Here is an 18,371-nt window from a genome sequence, read left to right as displayed (position 1 = left end):
TACTGTCTTGATGATGACAGCTTTGTAATAGAGCTGGAAGTCCGGAATTGTGATGCCGCAAGCTTTGCTTTTCTTTTCCAACATTCCTCTGGCTATTCGGGGTCTTTTCTGGTTCCATACAAATTTTAGGATGATTTGTTCCATTTCTTTGAAAAAAGTGGATGGTATTTTAATGGGGATTGCATTGAATGTGTAGATTGCTCTAGGTAGCATTGACATCTTCACATTTTTGATCTTCCAGTCCATGAGCATGGAACGTTTTTCCATTTCTTTGTGTCTTCCTCAGTTTCTTTCATGAGTATTTTATAGTTTTCTGAGTACAGATTCTTTGCCTCTTTGGTTAGATTTATTCCTAGGTATCTTATGGTTTTGGGTGCAATTGTAAATGGGATCGACTCCTTAATTTCTCTTTCTTCTGTCTTGTTGTTGGTGTAAAGAAATGGAGCTGATTTCTGTGCATTGATTTTATATCCTGCCACTTTACTGAATTCCTGTATGAGTCCTAGCAGTTTTGGGGTGGAGTCTTTTGGGTTTTCCACATAAAGTATCATATCATCTGCAAACAGTGAGAGTTTGACTACTTCTTTGCTGATTTGGATGCCTTTGATTTCTTTTTGTTGTCTGATTGCTGTGGCTAGGACTTCTAATACTATGTTGAATAGCAGTGGTGATAGTGGACAACCCTGCCATGTTCCTGACCTTAGGGGGAAAGCTCTCAGTTCTTCCCCATCGAGAATGAGATTCGCTGTGAGTTTTTCACAGCCTATACGCTATGCCTATACTCTGAAGAGTTTTGATCAAGAAAGGATGCTGTACTTTGTCAAATGCTTTTTCTGCATCTATTGAGAGGATCATATGGTTCTTGTTCTTTCTTTTGTTAATGTATTGTATCACATTGATTGATTTGCAGATGTTGAACCAACCTTGCAGCCCAGGGATAAATCCCACTTGGTCGTGGTGAATAATCCTTTTAATGTACTGTTGGATTCTATTGGCTAGTATTTTGGTGAGAATTTTTGCATCCTTGTTCATCAAGGATATTGGTCTGTAATTCTCCTTTTTGATGGGGTCTTTGTCTGGTTTTGGGATCAAGGTAATGGTGGCCTCATAAAACGAGTTTGGAAGTTTTCCTTCCATTTCTATTTTTTGGAACAGTTTCAGAAGAATAGGTATTAATTCTTCTTTAAATGTTTGGTAGAATTCCCCTGGGAAGCCATCTGGCTCTGGGCTTTGGTGGGAGATTTTTGATGACTGCTTCAATTTCCTTAGTGGTTATAGGTCTGTTCAGGTTTTCTATTTCTTCCTGGTTCAGTTTTGGTAGTTGATACATCTCTAGGAATGCATCCATTTCTTCCAGATTATCTAATTTGCTGGCATAGAGTTGCTCATAATATGTTCTATAATTGTGTATTTTTGGTGTGGGTTGTGATCTCTCCTCTTTCATTCATAATTTTGTTGATTTGGGTCATTTTTCTTTTTGATAAGTCTGGCCAGGGGTTTATCAATCTTAATTCTTTCAAAGAACCAGCTCCTTGTTTCGTTGATCTGTTCTGTTCTTTTGGTTTCTATTTCATTGATTTCTGCTCTGATCTTTATTATTTCTCTTCTCCTGCTGGGTTTAGCCTTTATTTGCTGTTCTCTCTCCAACTCCTTTAGGTGTAGGGTTAGGTTATGTATTTGAGACCTTTCTTGTTTCTTGAGAAAGGCTTGTATTGCTATATACTTTGTCTTAGGACTGCCTTTGCTGTATCCCGAAGATTTTGAACAGTTGTGTTTTCATTTTCATTGGTTTCCATGAATTTTTTTAATTCTTCTTTAATTTCCTGCTTGACCCATTCATTCTTTAGTAGGATGCTCTTTAGCCTCCATGTATTTGAGTTCTTTCCGACTTTCCTCTTGTGATTGAGTTCTAGTTTCAAAGCATTGTGGTCTGAAAATAGGCAGGGAATGATCCCAATCTTTTGGTACCGGTTGAGACCTGATTTATGACCTAGGATGTGATCGATTCTGGAGAATGTTCCATGGGCACTAGAGAAGAATGTGTATTCTGTTGCTTTGGGATGGAATGTTCTGAATATATCTGTGAAGTCCATTTGGTCCAGTGTGTCATTTAAAGTCTTTATTTCCTTGTTGATCTTTTGCTTAGACGATCTGTGCATTTCAGTGAGGGGGGTGTTAAAGTCCCCCACTATTATTGCATTGTTGTCAATGTGTTTCTTTGCTTTTGTTATTAATTGGCTTATATAATTGGCTGCTCCCATGTTAGGGGCATAGATATTTACAACTGTTAGATCTTCTTGTTGGATAGACCCTTTAAGTAGGATATAGTGTCCTTCCTCATCTCTTATTACAGTCTTTGGTTTAAAATCTAATTTGTCTGATATAAGGGTTGCCACCCCAGCTTTCTTTTGGTGTCCATTAGCATGGTAAATGGTTTTCCACCCCTTCACTTTCAATCTGGGGGTGTCTTTGGGTCTAAAATGAGTCTCTTGCAGACAGCATATCGATGGGTCTTGTTTTTTTATCCAATCTGATAGCCTGTGTCTTTTGATTGGGGCATTTAGCCCATTTACGTTCAGGGTAACTATTGAAAGATATGAATTTAGTGCCATTGTATTGCCTGTAAGGTGACTGTTACTGTATATTGTCTGTGTTCCTTTCTGGTCTATGTTGCTTTCAGGCTCTCTCTTTGCTTAGAGGACCCCTTTCAATATTTCTTGTAGGGCTGGTTTCGTGTTTGCAAATTCCTTTAGTTTCTGTTTGTCCTGGAAGCTTTTTATCTCTCCTTCAATTTTCAATGACAGCCTAGCTGGATATAGTATTCTTGGCTGCATATTTTTCTCATTTAGTGCTCTGAATAGATCCTGCCAGTCCTTTCTGGCCTGCCAGGTCTCTGTGGATAGGTCTGTTGCCAATCTAATGTTTCTACCCTTGTAGGTTACATATCTCTTCTCCTGAGCTGCTTTCAGGATTTTCTCTTTGTCTCTGAGACTCATAAGTCTTACTATTAGATTATGGGGTGTTGAACCTATTTTTATTGATTTTGAGAGGGGTTCTCTGTGCCTCCTGGATTTTGATGCCTGTTTCCTTCCCCAAATTAGGGAAGTTCTCTGTTATAATTTGCTCCAGTATACCTTCTGCCCCCCTCTTTCTTCTTCTTCTGGGATCCCAGTTATTCTAATGTTTCGTCTTATGTTATCGTTTATCTCTTGAATTCTGCCCTCGTGATCCAGTAGTTGTTTATCTCTCTTTTTCTCAGCTTCTTTATTTTCCATCATTTGGTCTTCTTTATCGCTAATTCTCTCTTCTGCCTCATTTATCCTAGCAGTGAGAGCCTCCATTTTTGATTGCACCTCATTAATAGCCTTTTTGATTTCGACTTGGTTAGATTTTAGTTCTTTTATTTCTCCAGAAAGGGTTTCTCTAATAACTTCCATGCTTTTTTCAAGCCCAGCTAGTATCTTTAAAATCATCATTCTGAACTCTAGTTCCGACATCTTACTAATGTCCATATTGAGTAGGTCCCTGGCAGTCGTTACTACCTCTTGTTCTTTTTGTTGAGGTGATTTTATCCATCTTGTCATTTTGTCCAGAGGAGAACAGATGAATGAGAGAACAAAATGGTAACAGGGTAACAACGTCCCCAGAAAATATACTCTAAACAAATCAGAAAAGACCTGAAACCGGGGGGAAAGAAAAAAGAAAAAGAAAGAAAAAGAAGAAGATAAAAACAAAAACGGAACAAAACAAAAAAAACAGAATATGATCAAATATGATCAGTCTGGTGCATAGATCAGTGCCACACCCTAGATTTTGGGTGTATTTTGGTCTGTTAGAAGAAAGTGCCTCCAAAATTTTAAAGAAAGAAAAACTTATATATGTACAAAAATAAGGGTTAATACGATGAAGCGATGGAATATGACTGTAAAGATGAAAATTATAAAAGATTTTATAAAAGGAATTGATAAGTTGTTTGGAAAAAGAAAGAAGAGGATTTAAAAAAAAAAGGGAGAGAATGTGATCAGGCAGGAGACTAGAACAAAGCCATACACTAGAGATTTAGGGTATATTTTGATCTGTTAGAAGAAACTGTATCTCAAAATTTTAAAGGGAGAACAAATTATATATATATGCCAAAAACAGGGGTAACTACTATGAAGGGATAGAATATGAATCTGAAAATGAAAAAATAAAAATGTTTTTTTAAAAAAGGGATTGATAAGATGTTGGTTGAAAAAGGGAAAAAGAAAAATTCAGAAGAAAAAAGTTAAAAAAAAAAATTAACTTTGAAAGACTAAAGAATCATGGTAAAAAAGCCATGGATTCTATGTGCAGTATTCCCCTAGCTCTGGAGTTCTGCCATTCTCATTGATTGGTAAACTTGGTCTTGGCTGGCTGTTCTTGCTCATCTGGGGGAGGGGCCTGTTGCCGTGGTTCCCAAATGTCTTTGCCGGAGGTGGAATTGCCCCGCCCTTGCTGGTCTGGGCTAAGTAATCTGCTCGGGTTTGCTCTCAGGAACTTTTGTTCTCTGCAAGCTTTCTGTACAGCTTCGGAGGACGAGAGTGAAAATGGCGGCCTCCCAATCTCTGCCCCAGAGGAGCCGAGAACTCGGGGCGCCGCTCCTCAGTGCGCCCCCGGAGAAAAGCAGTCACTCCCGTCTCCCCGGTCTCCGGCTGCACTCCGTGCTCCCCCGGCCTGTGACCAAGCGTTTCTATCTCTGGCACCCGACCCCGTGTGGAGTCTCCAAACCCAGCAGATTCCTGCAGTGCGCTCCCGCGCCGCTCTTCCCGGAGGAGGAAGGGGAGTCTCCCCGGATCTGCCGCTTGTTGGGTCCCTGCTGGAGGAGCAGTGGCCCGACTGTGCCGCGGATCACGGTCTATGGCAACCCCGAGCTGAGAGCCCGCTCCTCGGTTCCGACTCTGCAGCCGGCTTCCCCGCTCTGATACCTGGGAGCTCTTCTGCACTCAGGCACCCCCGGTCTTTCTGTGACCCCGAGGGTCCTGAGACCACACTGTCCCACAAGGGTTCCACCCCCCACTTAGCCCCTGGAGCGACGTCCCTCAGCAGAGCAGACTTCTAAAAGTTCTGATTTTGTGGCTCTATCACTTGCCAGAGCAGCCGACAGAGGCCCCCTCCCCTGCTGTCTGTCCTCCCTAATATCGCCTCGGATTCACTAATCTGCACGTCCTACCTTCCAGAAAGTGATCACTTTTCTGTCCAGAGAGTTGTTGCTATTCTTTTCTTCGATCTCCTGTTGATTTAGTAGGTGTTCAGAATGGTTTGATCCCTATTCAGCTGAATTCCTGAGACCAGATGAAATCTAGGTCTCCTACTCCTCCGCCATCTTGCTCCTCCCCCAACTCAGGATTTTTAATAACTCCCTTATTCAAGAATCATAAGTAGTGGCTTAGTTCCTTTTTTTTTTAACTTGGCTTTCAAGCCTTCCTATTATCTTCCAGCATTTTTCTCATGATAGTCCTAATCTAGTCAGATTGTCCTCACTTTCCCAAAAAAGATGTTCCATCTCCGTGTCATGTACAGTGGTGTTCTTCAACTGGAGAGCCAACCCTTTTCCTGCCTCCCGTGTGTCGTCCTCATCCTTTGAGGCCCATCTCACCCTGTAAGCCTTCTCTCGCTATGTCAGGTGGGTCACTGAAGTGATCTCTCATTTCTGTGAACTTCTGAAGCTCTCCTAGTTTTATCAGGGTCATTCAGCTCTGCCCTCAATCTTAGGTGCAATTGTAGTGTTCCTTAGTTGCATTGTGGTAAAGCTTGTTGCACCCTAGCCAGAAAGCAGCTTGTACTGCACATCACCTCACAGAACGGCTGTATGTGGTATACACTCAGTAAACGGTGGTAGTGGTTTCACCTGTAAACCATATAGAGTTCGGGGGAAATGCTGAAAACATGTATTTTAGCTTGAATCCAATTTTTCTTTCAGGCTCGTGATGCAGAGAGCATTATGCTAAATCTTGCAGGACAGCTCATCATGATGCAGAGGGACAGATCGGGCCCTCAGATCCGGGAGAAGGACAATAACCCTAACCAAAGGAAACTTGTGAGTAAAATGCAAATCACGTAGAACATTAGAGATGAAGGAATAAAAGAATTTAAGAGGAGAGTATTGTCTTGTGACTTGGAAACCGGGAAAGTATATGATATTAGTCTTTAAGCCTCCAGGTTTAAGACTATTTGTGAAGGGTGAATAAGAACATCCCGAAACAATAATAAAATGTTCCCTACTCTAGATGTTATTGCTTAGGCATTATTATTTGCTAATTCTAATGACAAAGTAAGATAAATTGGTGAAGTTTGTGGGGTTTTTTGGTTTTGTTTTGTCTCATTTTTAGATTTAAATACACATACTTTGAAAGGCAGGGTACTGTTCTTGACTCTAATTCTAAATAGAGTCCCCTAATTTTCCCTAAACAAGTTGTGCTATCATTTATTAGTGCCAGGCAACTTCAGAATGTACAAATTTAATAGGGAAAAAATGGATTTTTGTCTTTGCTTCTCCAGCTGCCATTCTGTCCTCCTGTTGTCCTCGCCCAGTCTGTTGAGAATGTCTGGACTACGTGTCGAGCAAATAAACAAAAGCGTCACCTTCTGGAGGCCCTCTGGCTGAGCTGCGGAGGGGCAGGGATGAAAGTGTGGCTCCCTCTCTTCCCCAGGGACCACCGCAAGCCCCATTCCTTCTTGTCCCAGCGGATCATGCTGCCTTTTCACATCAATATCTACCCCCTGGCTGTTCTGTTTGAAGACGCATTGGTCCTCGGTGCTGTCAATGACACTTTGCTCTATGATTCCTTGTACACGCGGAGCAGTGCTAGGGAGCAGATGGAGGTGCTCTTCCCTTACTGTGTTGTGGAGAGAACCTCTCAGATCTACCTCCACCACATTCTGCGGCAGCTGCTGGTCAGGAACCTTGGGGAGCAGGCCCTGCTCTTAGCCCAGTCCTGTGCCGCTTTACCTTACTTCCCTCATGTGCTGGAGCTCATGCTCCACGAAGTGCTGGAAGAAGAAGCTACCTCACGGGAACCCATTCCCGACCCTCTGCTTCCCACTGTGGCCAAGTTTATCACCGAATTCCCCCTCTTCCTGCAGACGGTTGTTCATTGTGCTAGGAAGACTGAATATGCCCTGTGGAATTATCTTTTTGCAGCCGTTGGAAACCCCAAGGACTTGTTTGAGGAATGCCTGATGGCTCAGGATTTGGATACAGCTGCCTCTTACCTTATTATCTTACAGGTAACAATTCTCTTCTTATAAAGTACAAGAATTAATGAGCTTGCGTAGGGGGGAGGGAAGAAATGTCCTGTGTTGACACTGTGATGATGTTCAAAGGATTCATGCAGTCTGGTTTTCTATTCTATGTAGTATATAATACATAGAATAACATGCACATATTACGTAGGAAATATAGTAATTATTTTGAATATTAGCGAGTTTAAGCTAATATTAGCTAATTTGAGCTGTCTGTCCGAGCTTGTCACAGTAATAGATTCGTTTCCTTCTAGTGTGGAATTGCTGAGGGGACTCTGGTTAAAGCCTGGGTCCTCCTAGCAGAGCACCTTCTGTTAGGCTCCCCATAGCAAGCTGGGGAAACGCAGGCCTGCCACACTACCTTACAGCACGTGAGTCTTCTCAAAATAATGGCCTCTTTGAGACTCCTGAAAATCTGTGTCATTATATATTTGACAGAAGGGCTTGATAGTTGCTGTTCTTATCAGTCTGATACAGATTTGACAGGCTGCACTTAGTGGTGCTTTCAAATTACTGGAAAGTTGTTTTCATTGATATAAGAAGCTAACCATAAACTTGGTTTAAACTCTGCCTGAAGCACATTTCTCATCCACTTACTTGCTTCATGACAACTGATTGAAGCCAGAGGTCCAGCAGAGGTGGGATGGCCCCGAAAGTCTGTGATTCCCTGGCTCATCTAAAAAAGCCACAGAATGATAAAAATAGAAACAAAATAAATGCAGCTGTGTTTTGTCTTAGGTCACCCCTTAGACTCCCAGGGATCTGCCAAGCAATGGGATTGGACACTTTCTCTGTATCAGAGTTCCAGCGTTGCTGTGGATTGTCAGATAATTACAGTTAAACTTGCCTATGAGATGCCTTTCCCCGAAGGCCAAGGCAGGCGATCTGGTGAAGTTTTTGAAAGAATTTGTGAGGACACTCTTTGTGTAGCAGTCCTGCCTACTGTTGCCCAGAGCTAAGAGTACTTTTGTCACAGCCTCAAAAACTGTCACAAGAGGGAGACCTGAGCTTTTGGGAGTCAGGCAAATCTAGATTTGTGTTCTTGCATTTTTGCTGGTCTTCAGCAAGTTACTGAATTTCCTCATCTGTAAAATAGGAATGGCATAACCACTTTGCAGAGTTGCTAGGAACCAGGAAAGATAGAATGTGGGTCAGGTTTATGTAAGGTGTCTGACTTTTTTAGAAAGTTTAGAAAATCCTAATTTATAGTACACCAGCAGAGTGTTTGCCTCGCTTTTCCTTGCATGATACTTTCTATTGCTCCTTTCATTCTTACTATTAAATACTCCCCTACAGAGGTATAGCTGCATTCCTTCTGTGGTATAGAAATCAGAGAGATAAAAAATTGCTCGTACTTCCCAAATCATTTGCCGTATAAAAGGAATGCTTGTCTTTGGTTATTTCTGTAGAATATGGAAGTCCCAGCAGTAAGTAGGCAGCATGCCACCCTTCTGTTCAACACAGCCCTGGAACAAGGCAAATGGGACCTATGTCGACACATGATTCGATTTCTTAAAGCCATTGGCTCTGGAGAATCTGAGACCCCTCCATCCACACCTACTGCTCAGGTTGGTTGCAAAATCGCACAGCCTCTCTAGGCCATACACCTACACGGCATCTTTCTCTAACGGTACCGCACATCATGTGTAATCTTAGGAACCCAGTTCAAGTGGTGGATTTGAGTTCTTCAGGAATCGAAGCATCAGTTTATCCCAGTCAGCTGAAAATGTTCCTGCTAGTAAATTCAGCTTACAGAAAACACTGAGTATGCCATCTGGTCCTTCTGGAAAAAGGTAAAAGAATAACGAGCCATTACTGCTTTTAGGGCCTTCTGTGACACACATTGCATTTCAGGGCATTTGTAAAATTGGATCTTATGAAAACCACCGTTTGATCAAATGCAATTCCTTTCTTCATTTCTGAAAGGCTTGAAGATCACACAAAATGCTTCCCCTTTTTTCCTCCGAAGTTCACTTTGTTACTCTTTGTACAATTTCTGTCCCTTGTCCTAGAGTAGGGCTTGTGTACCCATTCTGAAGGTAGCTCACTTCACATTACCCTGATAATAGAGGACCAGAATAAAAAGGAAGATAATTAATTCTGCACATGATCCAAAAGCCTTCCTATAGTCCATAGTTTTACCTTTCTTTCCAACTCTACCTCATGACAAAAAAAGTTTAGTCCCCATGTACTTGACTCTCCAGTGACTCTTGACTGGAGAAGTCATTAAACAGGGAGAGCCAAGAGGAAGTGTATCCTGAAGACAGAAACCTGCATCACCCATAGATGGGTTATTGTCTCCTGAGAGGTTACTGTGAACTCATACTGAACATTATAAAAAAGACTTTCCTCTGGTTTGTGAGGTCCTTGTGTTCCTTCCTCCATTGTTACATGTTCTAAGCTCTTCTCTCTCCCCTGGTCCTTTCTTTTATATTGTTTTCATTGTTACTACAGTGCCTGACACATAATGAGAACTGACTGAACATTTTCTGTCATGACATTTACTACTTTTTCTTATCACAGTCATTTATACCACCCTCACTCCCAGTATCTACACACACTCATGGGCTGTATACAAGTAAAATAGAACCACGGCATGCTACAAACAGTAGCTTCTCGGCTGTGCCTTTGCAGACGTGATCACTGGCTCACCCGTATGTGCCAGGCATGGTTTGAAGCATTTACACGTGTACGTCTTTTCATCCTTACAACTTATAAGGGTCGGCACTGTTGTTAACCACACTGTGTGGGTGAAGAAACAGAGGCCCAGAAAGTAAGCTTGGTTATGTTCACTCAAGTAGTGAGTTGGCAGAGCCAAGATCTGAATCCAGACAGTCGTCCAGGACTGCCTCTCACGGAAGGCACTACATGGCCCAGTTACCAAACCAGTCAGCCACATCAGCCCAGATGAGTAAGGGATGATAGACTGCGTGTCGTCACGTTGTAAGTTTTTAAGCATCGGTCGTATGTTTATGTGTCTGCTATCTCCCACTCCCGTGCACAGACTTCATTTTGCTTTGTTTGTCTCTTCTCTGTTTCTTTGATCTGATCTCCTCACCTCTTTTCATTGGGCTCTTCAAATACAGCATTATTCGCTCCCTTTCTTTCCTTCAACCAGTCACCACCCTCCTCGGTTTGGTTTTGTCCGTCTCCTCTTTTTCCCTCTTCCATATTTCCGTTCTACAAATATGTCTGAAGAGCCTACCGTGTTCCGGGTGTCGTTCAGCTCGTGGTATCCCGCGGAGGAAAGCCCTGATCATTTGTCTTCATTCGGTCAGAGCTCGATCTTGGATCTCTCACCTCGTTCTCAGCATTGTCAGTACTGCATACAGCTACGTGAGGTCGTCCAGGAACAGTTTCTCTGCAGCTTTCTTGTGTTCCTCCTTACAGATGGAGCAAAGACAGTGACTGTGCTGAGAACATGTACATTGACATGATGCTCTGGAGACACGCTCGGCGTCTCTTGGAAGAAGTTCGGCTGAAGGACCTCGGCTGCTTTGCAGCCCAGTTGGGCTTTGAACTAATCAGCTGGCTGTGCAGGGAGCGCACTCGGGCCGCACGGGTGGACAACTTCGTGCTGGCCCTGAAGAGACTCCACAAAGATTTCCTGTGGCCGCTTCCCATCATCCCAGCCTCTTCTCTCAGTTCTCCTTTCAGGAATGGAAAATACCGAACAGGTAGCGTAGGCTCATGTCATTCCATCTCAGATTATTACCATTATTGGGCCGTCTTCTAATCTAGGAGAAGACAAAGTGAAACTGTTTTGGTGAAAGAAAAATTAAAAGATAAAGATTTTTAGTTCAGGTCTTTCACAGAAGACTGTTCTAATTACTATTACTCATGAACATCCAAACAAAAACCTTTTATTGTGGCATTTGGAAACTTCATCTCAAGAACCAAGGGAAAGCACTTAAAAGGTGAACAGAATAAATTCTGTTTAGTGCTAATGAGACGTGATGATGTAAGTTGACCGTTAGATGGCATTACATAGTCTTGCTTCCCTGGTTCACGGGTGGACGGTGCGGTGTACTTGGCTTTGAACTTTCAGTGTTGGGGAGTAGCAGGGAAAGATGCTGAAATAACCAAGCTGGGAATGGTGGTGCGTGCATCTGTTGAATTCCCACTTTCTTGTTTGGGGGCTGCCTTGCAGTAGGAGAGCAGCTGTTAAAGGCCCAGTCAGCGGACCCGTTTTTAAACCTCGAGATAGACGCGGGTGTCTCTCATGTACAACGAAGTCAGAGCTGGCTCGGCAACATGGGCCCCACCCATCATGAGATCGACACAGCCTCGTCCCACGGACCGCAGATGCAAGACGCCTTTCTGTCACCTTTATCTAATAAAGGTAAATGTCATTTTAAACCGTCGCTTCTCCTTAGTTCCTTTAGAAGGTTTCTGTGCCCTAGCACTTCAGAAATAGAGCTTCACTCTTTGCAGATATGTCCTAGAGGATTAGTCATGAGAATCCGCTAGAGGGGTGGAGAGTTTCTAGAACAAGGCCACACTGGCCTGAACTATACTTTGCCATATTTATTTTAGATGAACGAAATAGGTAAAATCTCATTACAGACCAGCGCCAACACATGAAACTGTGCGCTTGGTTTTAATGATACAGAAGAAACACTAACTTTGAACTTCAAGTAAGCAAAGTGTTATCTCCGTGTGAAGAATACCATTCTTCTCATAAGTAGACATGGACCATAAAATACCGTACTCCATTGTCTCCTGTTTTTTATATTACTGATAAAAATTTGTAGAAACTTTCTTTTTCTCTTGCAAGTTCCTGTGTAATATCCTTCATTTTGCCTCTTAGTCTTCAAAGCCTCGTTTACTCTCTGGCCCTTTACCAAAAAGCGCGTACCATCCTCTGCTCTCAGTGTTAGCGCGGCTTCAGAGCGGTGCGTGTTGCTGAGCCTCGTACAGTCCCAGGGGTGTAAGTAGCCCGCAGGCTGACTGTCGGAAGCTTTCTTCATGGCCAGGGACTTGCTCGGTGTTTGATTTTCAGTCTGTCATCACCATTTCTTGAGCTTCTCCCACGTGGAGAAGCTTACAGCTTCCATTACTTTTGTTTAAATTGTAGAAGATACACGTAGTATGTACCCCCTCAACCAGTTTTAAGTACACAGTTCAGTAGGGTCGAGTCCATTCACGTTGTTGTGCAGCCAGCCCTCAGAACTCTATCTTGCCAAGCGAAGGTTCTCTACCCATTAAATAACACTCCCCGCCCCCCCCCCCCCCGGGACTGGCTGCCGCCACTCTGTTTTCTGTCTCTGTGAACTTGACTACTTCAGATATCTCATGTAAGTGGAATCCTACAGTGTTTGTCTTCCTGTGACTCAGGCTTATTTCACTTAGCATAATGTTCTCCGAGTTCATGCCTGTCGCAGCATGTGTGGGAATTTAGTTCCTTTTTAAAGCTGTATGGCACCCCGTTGTGTGTATACACCACCTTTTGTTTATCCATCCGTCTACCCATTGATGAGCACTTGGTTGCTTCCGCCTGTTGGTTATTGTGAATAACGCTGCAGTGAACATAGGAGTTCAGATAGCGCTTCAAGATGCTGCTTTCAATTCTTTTGGGTATATGTATCCAGAAGTGGAAATGCCAGAACATAGGGTTATTCTTTAATTTTTTGAGGAACTATCAACCCACCAACATTGACAAAGCGTTCCAGTTTCTTGACATTCTTGCCAATACTTTATTTGCTGGGGATTTTTGTTTGTTTGTTTGTTTTTTTATAGTAGCCGTCCTAAGAGACATGAGGTAATATCATTGCTTGCTTTTTTTTTTAAGAAAACTTTAAAGAGCTCATTTCAAATATATTTTAGAGTTAGAGGTAATAGTATCATGGAGCCCTTGCCGCTACCCCCGTGTATCTGTCACCCAGCTTCAGCTGTTACCAACTCGTGACCAAATTTGTTTGATCCCTTTATTGAACCAAATCCAAAACACGATATATTTTGTGATTTTTTCAGTATGTATCTTTAAAAGGACTCTCAAAAAAAAAAAAAACGTAATTCCTTTATATCCCTCTAAAAATTTAACAATTCCTTAATATCATCAAATATCTAGTAAGTATTCAAATTCCAATTGTTTCATAATGTCATAAATTTTTTTATGGTTAGGACCAAGACCCAGATAAGGTTCACATATTGTGATTAAATTTTCAATTCTTTCTTTAAAAAATTATTGTTTCCCTCCCTACCTTTTCTTTTTTTTTTTTCCCTAAGATTGAGTGATTGATTAATTGATGTTAGAGAACATGTGGAGGGGAGGGGCAGAGGGAGGGGGAGAGAGACTATCAAGCAGACTCTTGCTGAGCGTGGAGCCCAATGCAGGGCTTGATCTCATGACCCTGAGATCACGGCCTGAGCCAAAACCAAGTCAGATGCTTAAATCAACTGGGCCACTCAGGTGCCCCCCCATCTTTTTTTTTTTTTTAAACCCCTTGCGGTTTAGTCATTGATGAGACTTGCCTCCATGATTTTCTCAAAATGTGAATTTTGGTGATTGCATCTTCATGATTTAACATTTTCCTCTGTATTTCTTGTAAATTTGTAGCTGAATCTAAAGACCTGATCAGATTGTAGCTAGATTCTTGTTGGAGGCAGGCAAGACTGCTGCATAGGTCGTAGTGTTTTGTTCCATCCAAAGGCACATAATGCCTCGTTCTCTCTCTAATGATTTTTTTTTTTCTTAAAAATACCTACTACTGTTAATACAACATGGGAATTTTAGCAGTTGATTTAACATTTGGGTTTCAAAATTCTGAGCAGAAATCAACATGTGAGAAAGCACTAATATTTAAAATTAAACATATTTTCTGTATGAAGCCAGTTTATAACTTTTGGCACTTTTTCATCAGGTGATGAATGCAGTATTGGTTCAGCCACAGACTTGACTGAAAGTAGCTCCATGGTGGATGGAGACTGGACAATGGTGGATGAAAACTTCTCCACACTCAGTCTAACTCAGTCAGAGCTAGAGCACATCTCCATGGAGTTGGCGAGTAAGGGGCCTCACAAGTCCCAGGTCCAGCTTCGGTGAGTTCCTCAGCATCCTGGAAGCACAGAATGCCTACTCAGGATATTTGGGCAGATAGGGTACAGGGGCTGTTTTCCTCATAACAACTGTAGTGCCTTCTGAGCATCAATCTTTCTGCTTCTGTTTAGATACTTGCTACACATCTTCATGGAGGCAGGATGTCTGGACTGGTGCATTGTCATTGGCCTGATTCTTAGAGAATCCTCAATAATCAACCAGATTGTGGTTCTCATCCAGTCTTCAGAGGTAGATGGAGAGATGTTACAGAACATAAAGACGGGGCTGCACGCGGTAGACCGATGGGCCTCTACAGATTGGTAAGTACACATCTCCTTAGGCTTGTTACCTTGTTACCGCGGCTGCCCTCAGGGGAGTCCTGTCCTTCCACAGTAGTGAGGTTTAGTTCTGGTTCATTTATTTGGAAGTTGTTTAGGTAGGTAGAAATAAAAATGCTTTCACACATTCCTTTCTGAAGTTGTTTTCTTGAGTCACCATTCTGTGGCCAGCCGGCTATGTCAATGACACGGTGCAGATGATCTTAGAAATATTAGACTGGAACTTGAGGTCTGTGGTTTGGTGGAATTGCTGGTAATAATAACCTGAAAATATCTACTTTGAAAAGATAAAATCTTAAGGCGTGTGTGCATTTAACAGTCCATAGCAGTTACTAGCAAGCCCAAATTAAGATTAGTGGATAGAAGTGAAGAGCCTTGGATTCTAGCCCTTCGTCACCAGTTACGTGTGGATTTGGGGTTTCCCTTACTTGGATCTAGTTTTTTTCCTTAGTTGCCAAATTCACTTAGAAGAGATGTACTCTGAAGGTTTTTCAAGTCTGAAGAAACCCTATTGGTCCTCAGACTATGGAGTATGATCTTTTAATTGTAATGCTACTGGAGAAACAATGTCCGTCCTTGCTGCTAGAGCTCAGAAACGTAAGACACTTCCCCTGGGTGTGGCGCCCCTGCGCTGGCCAGGACGCCTAAGAAGCCTTTCCTCCCTACCCGGTGCCTCCTCCCCTGCCCGAATCACCTAGCATTGAGACCTCACTGTGTCAGTGTTTAGTAGGAGTTTGTCCAGAACATTCTAGGGAGCATTTTGAATGTGGCTTTAGAGAGCTAATTTCCTTTTCTCTGTACTTAGTCCTGGATATAAGCCATTTTTAAACATCATTAAGCCACAAGTACAGAAGCTCAGTGAGCTCACAGAGGAGCAAGTCCAGCCCGAAGCCTTCCAGCCAGTCCCCGTGGGTAAGACCCCTGAACACGCCGGTCCCCGGGCAGAGGAGAGCCGGGGCTCCTTAGGCCACGGGAGCGTCCCGCAGGGCGAGGTCGGAGGCGGCAGTCTGGTCAGCCGGAAGGAGGAGGACCCGTCCTGGGCAGAGGAGGACGAATCTTTCCAGGATGGGACTTACGACTGTTCTGTGTCCTAACGACAGTGGCGTGCTGGCACCGCGGGCAGTGTTCATTCTTCATTCGCAGCCGCATGCGGCTGAGGACACTGTGACCTAGTTGGACGGTTGAACCAGGGAGAAAACTCAGAGACTCGGGTAAGGTAGTATTAAATTTTAACACTTTCTCCTCTAAGAAATCTCGGACTCCATAAAAATGTGATATCAAATCATTTTTCATAAAAAATTTTTTTAAGCTGCAGTGGAAAGTAATAAAGAGTATTGTACAGTTGTACATGAGAATATTTTGGTTTTATTCTTAAAGAATGGTAGCTCCTAAACCATAGGGATTGTTTTGCCCTAGATGAGCCTACTTTTTCACTACTTCCAGCTTCTTACATGTTTTCTGGTTCAGCGTGTGTCCAGGCTGCTTTTTAAAAATAAATGCGAAGGTGCTTGCTGGAGCTCATCAGGCACTGAGCCCCCTGTGCGGCCCTTTGGATTGAGAGCGCTGGACCCCCGCATTGGCCTCCTGAGCAAATGCCTGCCCTGGCACCGTGGCGGCTGTCGTGACGGGGACCTGCCCTTGGCTTTGTTTAGCCTTTAAATCCCAGTCCTGAATTGGGGGAAAGCTATTTAACCTGTGAGTCAGTGTGCCTGCTCCTTTAGCAGCTTGATTCCTGCTGGATCCGTGTGGGCAGAGGTCTGGGGGCTCTTACCAATTATGCGGTTAGATACCACTAAACTGTTTTGTATCAGAGAACTGTATCTTTTTGTGAATACTCTTGTGTAAATAGACTCAAAGGCACTGTTCATATTTTTAGGGCTTATATTATAATTTGTAAGGTTTGATGCTGGATTCTGCATGGCGATACTCTTGGAAGGAGAGACGGGCTTGCTCTTCTTTCCAAGTAGGAGCAGTCTTCATAGAAAAAAAACAGGTTTATTGGCTTGGTCGTACAGTAACAGAAATGGTCACACTGATCATGAAATGAAATAGGTTTTGTGCAAATTTAATGTAGTTTCTTATTTATTGCTTTTGTAAATTGAATACAAACGGACCTTTATGTAAATAGACTGCTGAATCCTGTACTATCACGGCTACTAAAAATTACTATGTGAAGAATGCATTCTTCATTGTAACTTTTAAAATATTTTATGTATTTCTAGATATGACTTAAATTTTAGTTTTCATACATTATGAAAACCTATCTGCATACTCCTTAATGGCTTCACACTAAACACAGACCCACTGTATGTACTTCCAGTTACCTTATATCAGTATTAATTTACATAGCTTGTTTGTACTGTGCAATTTGAACAAAGGAATGCAATGTTATTTTCTACAAAAACAGACTTGTTTATTTTTGTAATAACAATGTATCTGGATGTGGACCAAATTCATACCACTATGTAAAACAGCCTCTCTTCTCATAGTGCAATTACAGTTAGAAATAAAACTTGGTCCTCTACCCTTGCTTTTTAAAGTAAATGGCTAGATACAGTTGTCCTAGCCCGGCTTTCCTTGGAAGGGAAACGCAAAACCATTTTGAAATTGCTTAGTTCAAAATTCATCAAACTGTTTTAAATTATTGAGTTTGGTAATTTACTATCATTTACTTTTGACATTACAAGTGCAATAATTTCACATACTAGAACTCCTGGACGGGTGGAATATGTGAGGATGGTACCTGGTCTTTCTGGTGCTACTTTATTTAAGCCTTTGTTTTAAACCACCTTTCCCCAACTCATGATAGAAAATGTGTCCCATGTGAGTACATGCAGCCCAGCGTGAAACTTCTCCTATCCTAGTCCAGTAGGAGAACAAGCATTATTTTTGTGTTTGGTGTGAATATACAGTCAATAAAATGATTTACCATTGTTAACAGCTGTGATCCTTTCAAATCTCTGGATGTGCTGCTGGGTTCATCTTGCAGTCTTCAGAGCAGGGCACCAGTGGGTTAACTGAGCTCCTGTGGTTACACCATGAATGAATCTTGGCTCCTATCCTTGTTTCTCAAGTAATGGAAATGGGCGGCCCAAAGGCAGAAAATTGGCAGGTTTACAGAAAGTTTCTTTTTGGTAATTTGTTATGTATTTTACTTTTTTAAGTGTATATTTTTATTTTGCCTTGTTTGGTTCACATATCGACTGTTGAAGCCATAATTCTAACAATGAATTTAAGTATTCAGTATAACTATTTGAAGTTTATTTGCTGATACCAAGACAAGTCATTTTGGGGGATAAAGTCAACCTTTGCTTGTAATTAAAGTTGCTGCTACTTCTATAATGTGTATTTTTTTTTTTTTTTAACTTGGTAAAGGGCAATAAAACCATTACAGGAACTTTGTTTATTCAACACCTCAGCCACAGGAATATTCTTTTCATTATGTAATTCTACCTCTTAGAATTTTCCTTATGAAGTAACTACAAATTCAGATTTAAATTTTATACGCAGAGTTACTTAGGAGCATCAAGTTGGCAGCAGCTGTGTGCCCGACTGTAGAAGCTTGCGAGAACAGTCCATCTCGAGGACACGCAAAATGTTCAAAATGTAATCAAAATGATTTCCACCAAACAAAACTGTGTCAGCCTAGAGGAGACTGGGCCCCGTCTCTGACAGGTGGGATTAAAAGTGATTCTGAGTTCCCCAGTTTCCTAAGTCTTTGTCTCTATGGA

At 42.2% G+C, this 18,371-nt stretch overlaps 1 protein-coding gene across 5 annotated transcripts in view; it reads left to right on the top strand.

The window, feature by feature from the left end:
* Nucleotides 1-17,578, top strand: part of RIC1 (RIC1 partner of RAB6A GEF complex) — a 347,665-nt gene extending 330,087 nt beyond the window's left edge. For all 5 annotated transcript variants that reach the window (XM_078061221.1, XM_078061220.1, XM_036084159.2 and 2 more), the window contains 9 exons: nucleotides 5,942-6,058; nucleotides 6,520-7,248; nucleotides 8,673-8,831; nucleotides 8,920-9,056; nucleotides 10,654-10,940; nucleotides 11,414-11,605; nucleotides 14,127-14,304; nucleotides 14,434-14,622; nucleotides 15,446-17,578. In XM_078061221.1, the coding sequence (XP_077917347.1) occupies nucleotides 5,942-6,058; nucleotides 6,520-7,248; nucleotides 8,673-8,831; nucleotides 8,920-9,056; nucleotides 10,654-10,940; nucleotides 11,414-11,605; nucleotides 14,127-14,304; nucleotides 14,434-14,622; nucleotides 15,446-15,734 (2,277 nt within the window). In that variant the 3' untranslated portion in view covers nucleotides 15,735-17,578. The remainder of the gene's footprint in view (nucleotides 1-5,941; nucleotides 6,059-6,519; nucleotides 7,249-8,672; nucleotides 8,832-8,919; nucleotides 9,057-10,653; nucleotides 10,941-11,413; nucleotides 11,606-14,126; nucleotides 14,305-14,433; nucleotides 14,623-15,445) is intronic.
* Nucleotides 17,579-18,371: the final 793 nt, after the last annotated feature.

The sequence above is a fragment of the Halichoerus grypus genome, chromosome 14, assembly GCF_964656455.1.
Source record: "Halichoerus grypus chromosome 14, mHalGry1.hap1.1, whole genome shotgun sequence".
Lineage (NCBI taxonomy): Eukaryota > Metazoa > Chordata > Mammalia > Carnivora > Phocidae > Halichoerus > Halichoerus grypus.
Note: the sequence above shows the minus strand (reverse complement) of the source record. Positions and strands in the feature narration are given on the sequence as shown.